Source organism: Ambystoma mexicanum, chromosome 6p, assembly GCF_040938575.1.
Source record: "Ambystoma mexicanum isolate Mex_15411 chromosome 6p, UKY_AmexF1_1, whole genome shotgun sequence".
Classification (NCBI taxonomy): Eukaryota; Metazoa; Chordata; class Amphibia; order Caudata; family Ambystomatidae; genus Ambystoma; species Ambystoma mexicanum.
Window position 1 is genome coordinate 1543567384 of NC_090935.1, and position 19562 is coordinate 1543586945.

At 43.0% G+C, this 19562-nt stretch overlaps 1 protein-coding gene across 1 annotated transcript in view; it reads right to left on the reverse strand.

Moving 5' to 3' along the window:
- Window positions 1-19562, reverse strand: part of DNAH6 (dynein axonemal heavy chain 6) — a 3423448-nt gene that overhangs the window by 579755 nt on the left and 2824131 nt on the right. The window contains exon 55 of the mRNA XM_069626424.1: window positions 12034-12237. Within this exon, the coding sequence (XP_069482525.1) occupies window positions 12034-12237 (204 nt within the window). The remainder of the gene's footprint in view (window positions 1-12033; window positions 12238-19562) is intronic.

Here is a 19562-nt window from a genome sequence, read left to right on the forward strand (position 1 = left end):
ATAACACTTAGACTCAAATCTACTTCCCCTCTAGATCCTATTCCTCTCTTGTCCTGAAACGAATGATAATGAACATCGCACCCCTGGTTACGGTAACCGTAAATCACTCCTTTCCTTCCTGTTTGATCCCTGCTACTATCAAACACGCTCTGGTGATCCCACTTTTGAAAATGGCTACACTTGATCCTCAACTCCAGTCAAATTATAGTCCTATGTCCCTGCTCTCCTGCCTGATGAAGGTGTTGGAATCTTTAGTCACACCCATGTTAAGTTCTTTCCTAGAAAATGCTTCATTTTTCAATCCATTCGAGTCAGGTTTCAGGCCAGGACAGGGTACTGAGTCGGTTTAGTGTCAGTCATGGATGATCTGGCTAGGCTGGCGGATCTGGGTGGTGGAGGCGTGATGATTTTACTAGATCTGTCAGCCACCTTTGACACCATAGATCATGCCATATTGCTTTGCAGACTGTCCTTGGCGCCACTGTTGGCTCGGTGCGGGACTGGTTTACCGAACGTTCCCAAACTCTCTCTCTCTGTCCTTTCACTTCAAGTCCTCGGTCTGTCACTTGTTGGGTGCCTCATGGTTCTGCCCTTTCACCGATTCTCTTCAATGTGTATGTCCAAACCCTTGCCAATATCATTCAATCTTTCGGTCTGTGTTGCCACATTTATGTTGATGAGACGCAGATCATTTTCCCTCTTACTTTTGTTAATACCTCTGGAGCCTCCAATCTTTGTAATGGCCTGGAGGCCGTTGGGGGCTGGGCAAAAATTGGCTTAAACTTAATGGCAAAAAAGGAGTTTCTGACCATTGGCTCTCCATCCGCTGTCTCCCTCTGGATGCCTGAATTTTGGCTGCCACCTCTAGGCACATTTCCAGAGCCAGTACCTGTGGCAAAGAATCTAGGTATAAAAATTGCTGCTTCACTCTCTATGGAAGCCCATTGCTCATCCACCTCCAACTCCCTCAGGGTCAGTCGCTTCTCCAAGCAACGAGTTGGTGGTAGATTTTTTTCTTTGGCTGGGCCTCCCTCTGGAACAGCCTCTCTGCCTCCCTGTAACTCGAGGAGAATCATCTCCGGTTCCTGAAGCACTTCAAAACCTTTCTCTTTGCTTGTGCTTTCTCTCCCCCTCTCCCCTGCTGACCTCCTGACTGAAACCTAAACTGCATTGGTTACCTGACCACCCTGTTGACGCGGGCCCAGGTCCCTCCCCCGCCAGTCACACACACCTGCACTGCCTTCCTGGCAACCCCCGCACTTGGGTCTGTTCTGTATCCCTACAGTCCCACCTCCAGCACTTGACACCCGCTGTCTGCACTTACCCTTGCACTTGCCACCTGCTGGCCTATTTTTATTTATTGTTATTTGTTCTATTATCCCTTGTACTGCACTTACCCCCCTTCGCCCGTCCCATGCACTTGCACAATCTGAATGACACCTGGCCTAGTAGGATCTTTATCTGTCTCCCCCCTGTTCCCCCTGCCCTGCCTCATTGCGCCTTGAAACACTTGTGTATAGGTGCGTTATAAATGCCATATCATATCAACTAAGCTCAGTTTGTCAGCATGGACATTTTAAGCTCAAAACCTTGTGTAAAGTGCTTCCGTTTCTCCAGTCTCCACTGCGTTCTCCAGTGGTAGCTTCTTTAATTTTAAGCACACTTGATTATTGCAATGCGTTATATCTTGCCGCGATCATATTTCATCTTCACTAAGTAGCCTCCATTGGCTACCGGTTTCTTGCTGTGTCGACTTTAAAGCACTCTTCTTAGTCCATCAAGCTTTCAATGGCCAAGGAGCTGACTACTTATGGGAAAAGTTCTGCCACTATGATCCTGCTCTTCTTTTAAATTGCTGATCTTAGTTGCCCGAGTCTGTCGAACTAGAATCGGTGCCCAAGCTTTCTCTGTACCAGCGGCACACCTGTGGAACAAGCTTCCACTTGATATCTACAAAATCACCAATCATTTGGCTTTTCAGCACCGATTAAAAACCCCTTTGTTCAATAACATTTCTGGTGCCGGTTTATCGCGCTGCTGCATAAATTAAAAAGATCCCTTTTTAGCGCCATGTTGTCTACTGGTGTAATTGTGCTTTATAAATTAGCCTAACATAACATACCATAACATAAGGAAATATCTCTGACTTAAGAGTTGGCAAAACGTGTTCCTAGTCAATAGTAAATCCAACAGAAATGTATTTTCAAAGGAGAGATCCTTTGGATTCGGAGGGTGTTCCCTTCCCCTTAATTTTTAGGTGAAATGGCAAAAGTGTCTCTTTCAAACAACAGTTTCTTGATGTTCAGATAGGATGGCAAAGTGTCTCTTTCAAACATCATTTTCTTTGGCTCTTTAAATTAGGTTCAGAAAGTTCTTGTGCAAACAATACATTCCATAACATTCAACTATTTCTTGGTTTCTTTGTACTGGATTCACAAACTAGGGCTTCTTTTACAATTTCACGGTTCTTGAAGAATGCCACAGTTCAATCACTTTGCTGTGTTTCTATCTGCTTGCTTAAGGTACACTTGTTCCACGTTTTCCCCACATTGACATTGCATACATGGGGACTTGTCAAGTTCTGTCGCTGTTTTTATCTCCTAGGTATTTTTTTGCTTAGAGTAACACTTGCTCCAACTTTCCCCACATTGACATCTCATAAATTTGGGCTTGTTCAAATTTTGTCATTGTATTTTATCTGGTCGGTATTCAAAAGTTCTTAATTCATTTACTTGTATACATGCCTGTCGGTACGTCCCAGGGTCCCAAATGCCTGGGGCAAGACTCCCTGGTACTTTGCAGCATTCCTGACCGATGTTGTGTCTCTGCGAGGAAGCTTCTTCTCTGGGGCGGCCTCCTGTGCCCTGGTAACCTTCTTCCAGCATTCCCCTTAGCTCTGCGCTCTGCCGCTGGCTTCCCACATTGACTTGGAATGGAGAATGCTGCATCTCAGCATGGTATATCTGTGAGAGCTCCTCTGCTGCTTCTGGCACTCTGACGGTCCTCCAAAGGTACCCGCTGTGTCTCTCCTTCCTTCTGGACACACAGCATGTGATTCTCGCGTTTGCGAGCTGCCACATAGATATGCCTGTTCTCTCGACTTCTTTCGGCACAGTCCACTCCCGTTCTGCTTTCTTTTGGAATGCAGATGCCATTTTTAAACATCCCATGCACTTGTGATTTAACCAAACAACTAGTCTGCACATTCAACTTTGGGTTTCTTTTCAGCTCCATCAACTCCTTCCTCCTCTTCCTCGTCCCAGTACTTGAGACTTTATGGGAGATGAAATCCCTAGTTTATGGGATTTCTAAAATAAGTTTGTTTAGGAGTTGTATTTAGAAAAACACAAGAAACAGGGGATGTTATGCGTGTATGGTGTATGTTGGCAGTAGGAAGGGAATTTTGTCTAAAGTGATTTAAAGGAAGGGGTTTCTGTGTTCTATAAAAATGAGGATTTGTGCGTTGAAGACAAGCCATCAAGAACTTTGGTTTAATAAGATCCTATTCAGTAGAAAGGGAAGAATACTGTGACTCATCCGTTGGGGCCACCATTTCTCCCCAACAGCCAGCCTCTCCCATGTGATCCTCCCTCATATTACCACCCCCAGGGACAGGATCAGGTAGTGGCTGCCGTCCCCTGGGCACATGGGAGGAGACTGTCAGGGAATCAGTGATGACTCTGCAGGATTCATCACAGTGACTACCCAAGGGAGGAACCGTCATGGCTGAAGCAGGGTACTTTAGTACGGTCATTTTGGTCTCCCAATGTGTGGTCCAAGAAGAGAGTGAATTCTAACCAATCATCTCCTCGGGATGCCCCTAACCCCATTTGAAGAACACCAGTGGAGTGTAGAGGTTACCCTGGGCAAGGAATACATTTCACATCACGTGAGTGTGTGCCAGTAGCTTCAGAGCATTGTAAATTAATATTGTTATACAACCAAATTGTACTAATTTTGTTAACTGCCTTACCACTGTGAAATCAGTCCACTCACTCTCCAAACCCCCAACGCTCCTATGGATCCCAGACTCACACGATTTGTCAGGGTGCAACTTTTTCCATGCATTCAACATCCAACATGTCGGAGACCCTCCTTGCAACAGTCTCTCTCTTCCAGGGCTTCTCGCCCTTCCCAAGAAGCCTTTTAGCTCTTTCCCCAGTGCACGGCAATCATCCCGATGCACCCTAGCATCTCACCTTCCCCAGCTGGGCTCACCGGCTGTGTTTGGATGCTTTTTTTTTCCTCATGCTGTACCACGAATGCTGCAGTTCATCAGTCGATCAGGAGAATAATCGGCTTCTTCTCCACTGTCTGGTCACTGCGGTCAGAGGGCAGCCTCCTGCTTTCAGCCCTGCCACAGCCAAACACCAGCTCTTCAGTTCCTTCCCCTCGGGAATGCCAGCAGCCCCTTAGCATCAGGCAGCAGTTTGCCTGCTCTTCCCCCTTCAACGGATATCACCTACCACCACAGTCTCCTCGAGCTTCTTCCGATGTGAGCCGCCTGCCCGTGTCAGGTATCTCTCTCCTTCCTGGATCAGCTGTATGGAATTTAAATGTCTCGCCATTGCATGTCTCCTTCCAACAACTAGAGCGCGGTGTGGGCTTCCGTACTATAGTGATCTTAATAGCGCCATTCCTTTTCCCTGTTCCAGTATTTCTAAAGCGTTCATATACATGGGATTCATAGTTCGTTTTTGTCATTCTATTTTGCGAATATTCTAGAATGCTATCAGCAAGTCTTGTAGGTTTTTGAAGGGATTACTACAATATGCCATCAGGCCAGGGGGAATGGAGGGGGTATCCCTAAAAGGAAAAGGGGGATACCTTATCTCATCTGACTCCCCCCTTGAGGGTCGCCTCCCCTCATGTGGTCCTTCCTCATATAGGAACCACCAGGGTCAGGATCAGGTAGCGTCTATCATCCCTTGGCCACATTGGAAGAAGCTATCTCTGGGAAAGGAGTGATATCATCAGATTCATCACATTCCCTTCCCCTAATGCTCCTGGTTCTTTCAGCATCTATTAGAGAATGGGAAAGGAAGTCTACATTCCCTTGATCTATTACTTTTCAGGGTTCTACCATGAAATAAAAGGGCTGCATACCTATGTACCAGCGCATGACTCATGCATTGGTGTCTTTATGGAGGCGCATCCATGTTAATGGAGAATGTTCGGCGACCAGCCTAAACTTTCTGATAGTGAGGTAGTACTTGATGTATGCAACTGTCCGCTTTGTGGCTTGGGCCTCAAGCTCAATTGTGGCAAAGTTATTTTCCCTCGGATATAACTTCCGACTGATATAATGGATCGGATGTTCGATACCATCGTGATCTTGGGAAAGAACCGCCCCCAACCCAATATATGTAGCATACGTTTGCAAGATAAATTCTTTGTTAAAACCAGCCACTTGTAACACTGGCTCACTACATAAAACATGCTTGAGTTTATCAAAAACAGTTCTGGTCTTGAATACTTTTGATCTTTTGGGGTTATGCATTTTTAAGCTCATCAGTGAGGCAAGAGGTGATAGAATAATATCTAGGGGTGACTCATCTATAATACCCTACTAATCCTGAAAAGGCTCTCAGATCCTTTTTGGTTTTTGGTATTGGGGTTTCTTGAACAGATTTTACTTTCTCACTTTGGGATTCAACAAGCCCATTTCCCACAAAAAAGTATTGGGGTTTCTTGAACAGATTTTACTTTCTCACTTTGGGGTTCAACAAGCCCATTTCCCACAAAAAACCCAAGATACTTCACTGCTGACTGTGCCAAGTGACATTTATTTGGGTTTGCGGTAAGGCCAGCCTTTCTCAAGGCTCTAATGACTAAATAGAGATGGTGCATGTGTTCCTTCCATGTCCTACTATGAATATTTATATCATTGCTATAAGCTCCACAGAAAGAGGAGCAAGGCTGAAGGACTTGGTCCATTGACCTTTGAAATGTGGCTAGTGCCCCTTGAATTCTGAAGCTTAACAGGTTGAACTGGAATAGTCCAATAGGTGTGGAGAAGGCGGTTTTGTCTTTGTCCTCCAGATTAATGGATATTTGCCAGTATCCTTTTGCCAGATCAATCGTGGAGAGGAAAACAGCAGCTCCCAATCGATCAATCAGGTTGTCTATCCTTTGCAAAGGATAACTGTCAAATTGGGACACTGCATTCACCTTTCTGAAATCAATACAGAAACTCCACAATTGATCTGGCATGGCAATGAGTACTATCGGAAAGGACCAAGGACTCCGGGATGGTTCAATAATATCGGAGTTCAACATCTTCTCCACTTCCTCTAGGACTAGTCCTTTTCTTACTTCAGGGATCCGATATGGTTTGAAATAGACAACCTTGCCTTGGGGTGGGCAGATGTAGTACAAAAATAAACGTTACTCTTCCAGATTCATTTTTCAAGACATCTGCAAACTGTTCCAATAAGTCTTGTAGATCTTGTTTCTGGGCCTGTGATAGGTGAGAAGGACTCAAGGTGTTTTGTTCTGACTCCTCTGTTAAGAGACTAGTCAGCACCACTGTTGTGGTTTCAACAGGATCCTCTCTCCATTCCTTAAGGCGGTTTATATGATAGATATGGGTCTTAATTTGTCTATCTGGTTGGGAGACTCTATATTTATATGGCCCTGTTTGTTCTATTACCTCATAGGGTCTGTGCCATTTAGAAAAGTGTTCTCAAATGTTGGCAGAAGAATAAGAACTTTTTGTCTGCTAGAAAATGTCCTAGGTAAAGCCTTCGTGTCATGATAAGCCTTTTGGTTTTCTTTGGGCTTTAACCATATGGGCTTGAACTATTGCTCTTAATTAAGCCATGTGTTCTTTTAAATGATGGGTTGACTGTGAGAGTGGTCAAATGGCTTCCTCCCTTTCCTCCAACGTCTCCCTTAACATGTCAAGGGCATCCTGTGGCACCTTACCATACAGTAACTCAAAGAGCGAAAACCCCGTTGAGCATTGTGTTTTCTGGACAGCAAAAAGGACACTAGGTAACATAATATACCAATTTTTGCCGTCCGCCTCAACCAATTTCTGAATTACATGTTTAAGTGCCTTATTGAAATGTTCCTCTAGTCTGTCGGTTTGTGGGTGGTAGACAGAGGTCCTAAGAGTTTTAATGTGTAGGATCTCCTTCACCGCTACCATTAACCAACTCATGAAGGTAATCCCTTAATCTGTCAAGATCTCCTTCAGAAAACCAACACGCAAAATAAATGGAATGAGGTGCTTCAACATTTGTTGGGATGTAATAATGCATAATGGGAATGCCTCTGAGAATCAAGGAGCATATTCTACAATTACCAATATGTAGTGATTACCCAATTTTCATTGTTCAAGGGGCCGAACTATGTCCATGCCTATGTGGGAAAAGGGCACATCAATGATAGGTAAAGGCTGTAGTGGAGCTGGAGGAGGTATTTGGGAACTAATCTTTTCACACAGGGCACAAGTAAGCACAATGTTTTTCACATCAGCATAGATTCCTGGCCAATAGAAGTGGTTTATTACTTGCGCTCTTGTGACTTTTAGGCGCCATAATCATTGATCTAGGAGTACCATCAGGGCTAAGGTCACCTCTATTAAGTAGCCCATGCCTTAGAAAGAAGAAAGGTCACCCTTTTAGTCTTCCTTCTTCTTCAGATACCACATGTAGAAAAGCCTCTATTAGCAATGGGTCATTCCTTTGAGCAAATGCTAAATCAGGAATGATTTCAGTTTTTCCCCCAGGGTTTTTGGCTGTATCTCCTCTGATGTTGTTTGGGAATCGTTATCTGCCTCCCCAAAGCCTTCTCTGTTTGATATGCTTTCCTAATATCTTCCATCTGGGGAAGCAAAGCTCTCTCCAGGATTCCGTGAGCTATTTTCTCTCCCGCCTTTATTTGATATCGCCAAGCTAGGCCTAACTTAGAGGCCAACCTAACATCAGGGCCTGGTTGGGGGGCGGGGGGCGGTATCAACACCAGGTCAGTGGGGATTAACATTCTGTCTCCAGGTTTCACACATTCTTCCCTGCTACTACATAGATCAAACCCAATCGAATTTTCTATATCAACTGATAGATTGGAGGCTATGTTGCTACATTTCTTAGCACACCATTAGAGTCTGTAGGCAGCAATCTCTGCCTGACGCTCAACAGTTTATCACACAATACAGGTAAACATTATTTGAGTTAATTGTTCATACCTTCTACATCTATAGTGGCCTGCGACTCACTTAATATCCCTGTTAGAAGAAGCTAGCCTCACACTTCAGGAAGTCGTTTTTGCTTTTATTCCTTCCTTCTCATGTGTCTTATATCGAGGCGAGATGAGAGATGAAATCCTTTTGATTACACACAGTCGAGAAGTAAGAGGAGAGGAGGAATGCCATGGAGAATTTCCCCATTGTGAATGAGAGAGTGAAAAGTTGGAAACACGCTTTAAATAACTGAAGTAAACACACTGGCAGAGCACGAGAGCTGTGTGACAACTGCAAGCCTGTAAGAGAAAGAAGAGAGGGGTATTGAAAAGAAATTAATACAGAAAGAAGATTGACGAAGAGCGAAAACTCTGGAAGAATAAGATGGAGCCCTTGACATAAAACAATTGTGTTATTTTTAATATCTGTGACCCCGATGAATAAGTCGGGTATTAGTCCTGAAGAAATCGGGTACACTAACCTATACCGCTGAAACCGGTCGACCTAATAGTGGTTCAGGGTGATGACCAGAACCCTCAAGCCTTTTAGATGTATTGAAAGCTTGGTTAAAAAAAATTGCTTTTAGCTAGGTTAGCAGATTACATCTGCATAGGCTTTTGTGGAATATAATAAGAAACCTTTTTAATATTTATTTTTTTCATATAAGACACACGAGAAGGAAGGAATAAAAGCAAAAATTACTTCCTGAAGTGTGTGGTTTTTTAGCTTTGAGGAAAAAAGTGAATGAGCTGAGGGTCAGTCTCTCCTCTCTGTCCCCTACCTTAAACAGGCGGCACAACAGCACTGCCTAGGGACATTGCATAACACTTAGGGGCTGCTAGCTTCTTCTAACTACATTTTTTAAACCTGAGGGTTCCCCAGTTTGTATCAGCTGAGCCCAATCCTACTCCTGACACCATATGTGATGAACCAGGACTGAGACACAGACACAGGACTCCTAGTGATTGCTGTAAACCTTTATTCAAAATAAAAGGGGTTGGAAAATCCCTCATTGTCCCTGCTCTAGGATGTATTTCCCTACCTCAACCAAAAACTAAGGGTCTGTCCTGCATCAAGAAGTCCAAAGAAAAATGGCATGTGTCGGAAATCCTATCCTAGTCATCACATTCTAAAAGAAACTCTAAGGTGCTCAGGGTATATTGAATGTGCACACATGGTGAAAGTTCCAAAAGAAAAGGATAGCTCCAACAAAAAGGTTCCAAATGGAAGGTGTTTACAGTTACAGGAGATGGCTCCCTTCCCCAGGTTTCTCACCACCACAAACAATAGTTCAAAAAGAATAACCAAGTTCTTTATAGGCTAATAGGAGGCTCCCTCTCTTTCGTATTTGAGATTTACTTCACAGACTTAGCTTTGCTTGGTATACTCTCCTGCAAGGACTTTCTTAGATAGTTCACTCAATTCACAATCCCAAGTGCATGGGTCTTCCTTAGGACTCTCTTTATACACTTGCCTTTGCCTGGTATATTCTCCTGCAAGGGCTTTCTCATATAACACAGTTCACAATCCCAAGGGCATGGGTCTTCCCTAGGATTCGCTTAACACACTTGATTTAGCCTAATATACTCTCCTGCCAGGGCGTTCTCATATAACTCAGTTCATAATCAATATAGTTGCGGGTCCCAGACTCGCAGGCTGCAAACTTTTCCATGCATTTAACATCCAACATGTAAGAGACGCTCCTTGCAACAGCTTCTTGCTCTTCCCAAGCAGCCTTTTAACTCTTTACTCAGTGCACAGCAATCCTCACGAAGAACCCCATCTCACCTTCCCCAGCTGGGCTCACCGGCTGTGTTTGACTGCATTTTCCTTCTTCATGCTCTACCGTGAATGCAGCCATTTGTCGGTCAATCGGGAGACCAACAGGCTTCTTCTCCACTCTCTGTCTCTTCACTGTGGTCGAAGGGTAGCCTCAGCCCTGCCACGGCAGAGCAACAGCACTTCAGTTCCTTCCCCTCAGGAACACCGGCAGCCCATTTGCATCGGGCAGCAGTTCACCTGCTCCTTCCCCTTCACCATACTTCGCCTGCTGCCACAGTCTCCTCAAGCATCTTTCAACGTGAGCTGCCTGCTTGTGTCAGGTATCTCTCTCCATCCTGCATCAGCTGTGGTTAATTAAAATTCCTTGTCTCCTTCCAACTATTAGAGCGCAATGTGGGTCTCTGTGCATGTGGGTCTCTGTGCTCTAGTGATCTTCAGAGCTCCATTCCTCCTCCCAGTCCCAGTATTTCCAAAGGATTCATATCCATGGGACTCACTACATGGTTAGTTTTTGTCATTCTATTATCTGGATAGTGTAGAATGCTATCAGCAAGTCTTGTAGGTTGTTGAAGGGGATTACTACTAGGTTATGTTAAAGGTTCTTATACTGCACACTGTTGCCACCTGCGTGCTTCCTTGGCACTCTGGCAAATCTGTAAAGCAAGAGAGTAGGGGATACGTTAGTAGGACTCAGTGGGGAAAAGGAGCAAGAGAGTTGTGATGTGCTTTTGGCAGCCTCAGTTTGGTTGATACCGTTCACTGAGCGTAGGTGTGTTTTTCGGTTAGTAGCCGTCATTTGCTGTTGTGCATGGCTATGTGCGGTTTGTTTCATTGTTGTGGTGTGGTGAAGTGTGTGCAGTTTGTCATGCTGTAGAGGTATGGTTGTGTTTAGTTTGAAGTTTGAGAGGTGTATGCAGAAGGATGGCTTTTTTAGTAGGGTTGGTTAGTGGCAGTGCTTCATCCTACACCGTCTGTTTTGATTGACGAAACCATCAGCACATGGGGAATGGAGTGGGTATCCCAAAAAGGAAAAGGAGGATAGCATGTCTCTTCTGATGATGCCCGTTTGCCCCCCCCCTTTGAAGGTTGCCTCCCCCAAGTGGTCCTCCCTTGAATAGCCACCCCCAGGGACAGGATCAGTTAGCGGCTGTTGTCCTCTGGCCACATGGGAAGAGACTATCTCTGGGAAATGGATGATGACATCACAGTTGCCGCAAGTGTATCATGGCATTAAAAAAGAAGCAATGAACAATGCCCCAAGCAACAATGCTCGCAACTACAAGAAATATGAAAATACATTAATCTTATTTTAGAAACCAAATAACATACATTATAAACAATGGACACTTGGGTAAACTAAGGCTGGCCACATACAAAAAGTCTTGGAGTAGTGGTGGCACAGACATATGCCCATTATGTAGTCTGGAAACAGAAACTGTTGAACATGTTTTGTTCTTTTGCATAGGTCTGAATATTTGAGGTCACTTCACCTGATGCCCGTTTTAAGGACGGCCAGTGTAGTGACCATCAGTGATGCAATGGCCCTTCTGTCCTCGACACATCAACCGGATGTTGTCATTTCAGTAGCTAAATGTATTCATCGGGTTTGGCTCAAAAGACCCAAGAGATGATGTTGGACCACTGCTCTTATCTGGTGTAGTGACACTTGGCTGTGTTTGAACACATTTTTATATCTAGGGCTTCAAGTTTCTTCCACCTGAGTAAGATCTGTCTTAAAGTAACTGAAGGGCTGATGGTCTCAGATATTTTTCCAACAAGAACAAGACATATCACAAACAGATAGCATTCCATAAAATGACAGAAAATGGGTTACATTTAGCTGGACAATTCCTCTGAAAGGCAGCCCTAAATTACTTAGCAAATGTAACAGCGTTTAGGGTTATGTCCTCTCAAACCCAAAGAAAAGCGATGCTGTAATACATGCGCATGCAATTAAACTGTAATTGATTCAACATGACATGAAGATTCATATTTATTAAGCATCTCCTCTACATAAAATAAAACTGTGTTGTTTACTAGCGGAAGTGCTGATAAAAATGACCAACCTGATCTTGAGGATCAATCATCAGGGGCCAGCGTCTCCCTCGAGTCACAAGAATTCCGTTTTCAGTTGATACAAGGTCACGTGGCAAGCCATCAGTATTCCACTGGCGAATTTCATAGGCATCTCCCAAAATGTTCAAAAGGCTGAATTTGGGGTCGATAGGTATCTCAAGGTTCTGGCATTCCTTAATCCAACCATCGATCAGCTGAGAAAGAAAATATCAGAGATTAGTGAGCACAAATTGCTCTCCTCAGGTACTTTTGCCATCATGGTAGCAGAGCACAATGTGGTTAGCTTCAAAGTATGTGTCAATGATATATGTTGTGAAAACACTGGTAGCTAAATGGATAGGACAATCTAGATCTCTGACAAATTGGCTACTGCCCTGCGGCAGTGAGGGATGAGTAGAGCATACAATACATGTTGTTAAGTGAATCAGAAAAGCAAGTAAGGAAAGAAACATGATTTAAAAATGTTCTTTTAAGAATTAAAATCAGGTTTTTTGATAGATATATAATGAGAAAGAAATAAAAAATTTATAATTACGAATATTCAATATAATTCAAAGAATATATACAATGTATGCAAATACAGCACATGGGTTATATGAGCACCCTGCTTAGTTTGTTTTCATGGTAATATACCATTTTTCAAAAATATTGGAACACACGTCAAAGAACATGTTTTTTAAAGAACATTGTTTTAAACAATGTGACTAGATTGAGTTCACACAAGACTGATCCCCTTGTATATCGCTGAGGTGTTGTTTACAGAATCTGGGTTCCTGTTCTCACTAAGCGTTTCAGTAGTTATTCTCCCTTCTTCAGGTGAATGGAACTTCCTGCAATTAAAGTTATACATTTGAATAGAATCCCAATCTTAATAAAGATAGAAGTACAAATCACACTAGTATCTCTTAGGGATGCACTAAACTTGTTGTGTCATAGTTGTGTATTCAACACAACAATTTCAATAACCATTGCCACTGATGACGAGCCCTAAGTATCGATGAACTAATGATATATGATATGATATTTTGTATTTATATCGCGCCCATACACAAGTGTTTCAGGGCGCGACGAGGCAAGGGAGGGGCACAGCGGAGGACAAAAACAATGATCTTACTAGGCCCAGTGACATTGAGAACGGGCAAGTGCAGGGGAGAGGGAAGGGGGGAAAGTGCAAGGGGGTGAGGGAAGTGCTGAACACATGGTCAAACAGCAACAGGTAGTGCGGCCAGCTGGTGGCAAGTCCAATAATAAGGCGCAGACAAACTGTGTCTAATAAGTGCAGGAAGGGGACTGTAGGTTTGCAGATACAGACCGAAGTGCAAGGATTGCCAGAAGGCAGTGCGGGTAAGCGGCTGGGTGGGCAGGGACCTGGGCCCGAAATCAGAGGGTAGTCAGGTGCCCAGTGCCGAAACAGACAGATCAGAAGGGGAGAGGAAGAGAGAAGGCAGAAGCAAAGAGGAAGGTCTTGAGGTGCTTCCAGAACCCACAATGGTTCTCCACAAGTTTCAGAGAGGCAGGGAGGCTGTTCCAGAGGGAGGCCCCCACCGAAGAAAGAGATCTACCCCAACTCGTTGCTTGGAGAAGCGACTGACCCGGGGGGAGTTGGAGGTGGAGGAGCAAAGAGCTCGAGTAGGAAGGTATTTCCGAAGGGAGAGTTGAAGGTATTGCAGACCCAGGCCGCAGAAGGCCTTGTGGACAATGCAAAGGATCTTGAACTTAATCCTTGTAGCCACTGGGAGCCAATGAAGAGATTTCAGGGGTGGAGAGATATGATCCCAGGGCTTGAGGCCAAGGACAAGTCTCGCAGTCCTGTTCTGGATGAGTTGCAGAGGGCAGGGAGTTGTAGCAGGTATATTTAGAAGTAGGATGTTGCAGTAGTCCAGCCTAGAGAGACCCAGAGCCTAGAGACATGGAGCTTTTGGGGGAAGGAGAGGAAAGGAAGAGTACCTCGGAGGAGGTGCAATTGGTAGTTTGACTTCTTAGAGACCTCAGAGATGTGTGGAGAAAAGGAAAGCATGGAGTCGAAGATGACCCTGAAGTTCTTAGCCTCACAGGTGGGAGCAGGGAGAGGGCCAGGGGAGATAAGAAAAGACTGTGTAAATCTGGCTACATATTCAATCACTAATTGAATCATAATTATGTATAATGATGCATGTCTCAATTCAACATAATTAAAAAGATTACTCACTGTTCTGTGTTGCCACTATATCTCAATTGATGGAAACAAATGTAAAATAAGTTGAGGTGTTCATGAATTCTGGAATGTTAGCACCTACAGTAGTTGTGATAAATCTAATTGTTTAAATTGTATAGATCAACTCACTTTTGTCAGAGTAGAGCGACCTCTTGAGGTTTCCTCTACGATTGTGACCCTGACACGACCCACAGTCCTGGAAGAGACCACCGTTGGTATGTTAAATAAATGTCCTAACTCAACTGAACCTATATTTTCTGGAATTCCTTTTCTCCCATTCTAACCAATTGATCCTTACCTCGTAATGGGGTATGTAAAGATGGGCATGGGACAGAAAGCAGGTATCAAGAGGCCTCCCGTCCCGAACCCATCTTTCAGTATGTGAGTAAAATCACATGATCTGCGTGCACCTCGCGCATCACTGAGATCACATGATATGGTCTCAAAAAAATGGTATACCAATGTAGTGAGAACACAGCAGCCATCTTAAAATGGCAAAATAGATATGAAATTGAGTAAGGCTGGACACTCTCATGTCCCTAACCTAATATAACAATATATAGAATCCCAATGATACTAATGTATACAATTAATTGAGTGCCTTGGCATTTCCTTGATTAATTTCAAGGAACACCTATTCCTTTTGATTTTTCTATATTCCTTTAGCCAGCCAGGAGCACCTGAAATTCATTTGAATATCACTACACAGAAAAACAGCTTATCGGCAACCCGGCAAGAGTATCAACCAAAATCGAACTCCAAGACTGGATCACCACAAACGATAAAGTCCTCGAAAATAAACTACTATTGCACTTACCGCCAGTATACAACAAGCTAAGAAAACCATTAAAGTACTGTGGAAAATTTCCAAACAAAACGCTACGAAAACTCTTCATGAGAGCTCAACTAAACCTACTACACACCAGGGAAGTTTTAACCACCAGATGTCTGACAGCATCTAATCTCTGCCGTCTTTGTGACAACCAAGAGCAACTAGAAACAATAAGGCATCTCCTCACGACCTGCCCACAACTCGCCAAAGAGAGAGAAGCTTACATCTCACCACTTATATCCTACCCATCGGCAACAGACGAAGTAACGATTTAGACTCAGTTAATATCCGGAGAATCCTCAAGATGGATAATGGCATCTGCCAAATTCCTAGATGCAGCTTTAAAGAAAATCAGCACCTCGGCAGCAGTACCAGATCCAACACAGGTTACAACCGCCCTAATCACACTCGACGACGTGACTCTCCCTACTTAAGTGGTTAGGTGAAAACCAGAAAACAGATGTCACAAAGAACACAAGACGACTTGCAAAAACCTTTTAAATGATTAAAAGACAAGTATAATAAAAAAAAAATTAAAAAAACATCACTATTGAGTTAATGTTTTGCAACATCGGTGCGTTCCCCCCTCCATGAGCTTTAGTGCATACATGTCCCCACAATACTACTAAAACCAGCTGTGAGCCCCTTTATGAAGGTGAAACTAGCACAACTCGATGAGCATATACCACCTTTGCCCCTTGTGATAACTTGTGCCAAGGGCATACTGTAGTGTTCAGGAGGGGAGTTAGGTAGCAAAGAAGCATCAAAACAACAATAGTAATAAGGTACTGAAATAAAGGAAATGTGCAATAAGGGTTCTATAAAATGGAACAGTATTTAATCAAACTCAAAACACAAACGCACCAATAAAAACACAAATATTCAACCACTGTTGGGTAAGACATGGTTTATGCAGACTTGAGGATGACAGAAGCATCCTGGGCCTGATGACAGTAGTTCAAAGGGAACAGGCCTTTTTCAACTGGAATGTTCCAGTTGAAAAAGGTATGCTTGAAAATATAAGGAGGGGGGTCTTGAATTGTCACTGTCCCCTGGGCCTTAAAGCCAAATTAAGTGGACAGAACCACTATAAGAACTTTTATATTTTTCAATGGGTGGATCGACAGCCTCATGTCAGGCTTATTGGCGCTTTCTTACATGTTGAAACGGCATTGAGATGGTTTAGTGGGGTGCTCCTTATGGGAAGAGTCGATGTCAAAACAGTTAAGTTGGTTCGACGTGTAAGAACTTTGGAGTAAAGGATGATGGCCTAAAATAAACTGATGACAGAAAGCTTCCTTACAGAGAGATAGAGGCATTGCCCAAAGGAGTTTGCTTTGTGTAGAATTGCACATTTTGCTTGTGGCCATGTTTAAATATGATGCCCTTGCAAAGTGTAAATAAACAGGTTCGCCCAACAACATTGTAAACATTATGAAAGTAACTTCTGTATTGTAAGCATTTCTGATGACTGATTTCACCTTTCAAGATAATAATGTAGATTACATATTTTCTTTCAAGCACTGCTTGACAGTTCAGATGGACAAGTCTGAGAACCAAACAAGAACTATGCTTGATCTAAAAGATAAGGCTAGCACTTTGGAGTGCCGCCACTTCCAAAAAGAGAACATTTTGTAACCTCCCAAGGAATATAGCAGGCCATAGAATGTCTGTTGAAATCATCAGAGTATTATGTTCTAATGCCAAACACTTGGAATATGTTATCCACATAAGAACCTAGCATGAGTCCCAAAACTGTAATTCTCGCAAATCTGAAGGTTAAAAAGAACTAGATTTCTTAACATGTCCATATAATTCTAATAGCATCTATCAAGAAAATGTATCCGTAGTTTAAATGTGATTTGTATTCGATGACTATGTTTCTTTGAGTACTAAATGATTTTAAATTTAAGGCCTACTGCAGTCTGATAGAAAGCATTAGTGTATATCATTTCAGTGACTAGATTTGCATAAGTTTCACTTTCCCCAAAATCATGAGATGCACAGTCATACAGGTACGAACATTGAAAGTTCTATTTTATTCTGCCATGACTGCACTTCATTTTGAAGCACACTGTATTTAAAACTTGTCGTTAGCATTGCCCAAACATGTTTCGATTTCTGTGGGGGGTGGGGGGCGGTATTTCAAAACTGTTAAAAAGGGGAACTTGAAACCCTACGAAGATGCACATTCCTAGGGCTAACCCAGCTCAGAAATGGCATGGGCCCACAAAGAACCGTTGATCTGTTGTGTTCTTAAGGATACTGCCTGATAAAACAGACTGCCAGACGTCACTTAATGGTTAGGGCTTTGAGCTTCAAAAAACTTGTCACCTTCCATCAAATTCCAGGTCTCATAATAACTCCATTAGCAAAGGTTACAAATAAGCCATTAACAGATCTCCACGCACCCAAAGAAAGTCTTGCATGTACATACATTATCTATCCTGGAGGGAAGCCTACAGCAGATGCGTCAAAGGTGACATGTTTGGGCCGAAGCCACATTTTTATTTATTTTCAAAATGTATTAGAAAGCAAATGGATGCATGTAAAACCCAAAAATGTAATCATTAAAATAACAATTGTGTCATAATGCAAGGTCAGATTGACACAAAACAAATAGCTATTGTAGCTAGACGTAATATTTACTGAAATGTATATATCATGTCATGTTAAGGGTAGAGGAAAAATGGCAAAAACGTATAACTCCTCAAAATGTTATCAGTTATCACAGCGCAATCATTCACATGTCTTATTGTGTGCACCCGTATACAATATCCGTTGATAATAATTCAATTAATCTCACATGTTCAGATCCAAACTAAGAGCATATAAAAAAATTGATATTGTTCCATGAGGAATGAGGGAACCTCTCCCATCTTGCCATGAGGCCGATAGAAACCACACATCTGTAACACAATCTGGGAGGAGTTAAAACAATATATATATTTACCTCTCATAGGACTACTATGATTATGGAATATGGGCAGAGAAATCAGGGTGGATGCGTGTAACCAACTGGAGACAGGAGAGCAGAGCCAATACCATTTTGAAGGACTGGCCCCGGCAGCTTGGAGACAGAAGCTTGGAGATGGTCCTGGCTTGTTTTTTTTTGCAAATAAGACACCACACTTAGGGCCTGATCACAAGTTGGCCGGTATCGAGGATGGGATACCGCCCAACTTTATTAGCGTTAGAACCCATCCGTCCGGTGGTATTACTGCTGGATCACAGGTTGGGCGCTAACTGTTAGTCCTCATTCCGTATTGTGTCCATTGGATCCAATGGGTAATTTTCAGTGCAATTACCATGCAGTAATACCACCGGTGGTAATTGTGCCAAAAAAGGGCATTTATTCTGGCGTGTTTACCCCCAGCTCTGAGCTTGGGCGGACCCTGAAATTCAGCAGTAACACTGTTACCGCTGCATTTAAGGGCTACCTTGCAACTCGTGATCAGACCCTTAAACAGGTAAATATAGTCCCAATGCAACTTAAAACTGTCCATATATATTGACAAGGGTACATCTGGGAAAATAAGGGGCTGGGAGTTCCAAGGGAATGCAATTTGAGAACAGAAACACAGGTGTGGTGTATTTAAATTCCCAGTGTTCTCCTATGTACATGGAACGCAAAGTGAATGTTATTTCTTTAAAACCCATATATTGAGAAACGCAATTTGAAACTGAATGCATTTTTTGGTGCCGTTTTAATGCAGAATTTTCCTTGTACAATGTGAATATGCAGATCCAACACTCACAAGGGCGGCCTACGTACAAGCTAAATAAGTAATGCAGTAATGCCAAGACTAACGTGGAGGGTTACGTCAAGGATAACGTGACGGCATGTATACATTACATCTAGTGTGTCACACATCAGGGAGCAAGGGCGCTGCGCAAGGAAGTACACTTGCAGAAGCATGGAACTTATTTTCCCAACCAGTCGATATAGACAGACAAGCACGGCTGTCAGAGAGAAAAACATGTCAAGCAACAGCAACGTTTGTACATTTTTATTTGTTTGTTTTTATTTTAGAACAAGTTATGCACACTTTTGGTAGAAGTGCACAAAGGATGTTTTTTATTTGATTTTATTTTGTTTATTATTGTAGGCATAGCAGACTGGTACTCCTAGAGTTTATAAATTATATATATTTAGAGTGTTATAGTGGCATGGGTAGATGTAGGGGTGGGAGTAAAATTAGGAGCTTAATATCTTTTAGGGTTAAGTATATTAATAAACATTAGTTCAGCCATGTTTTAGCAGGTACCGGTCAGATTAGACCAAAGCCATTACTATTAGTAGCTTGAAAGACCACAGTATACAGAAAACTCGAATTTCTGTGGACACATGAAGAAACATTAGATCAGAGCACCAAGGTTGAGACACGAAGAGGCCCACAGTGTCTAATTAACTGTTGTGAAAGGAAAAGTTTAATATGGGAAGATAACTGCAGCCAGACTCCAGGGGCAGTCCCACACTGAAGGACTTAAGC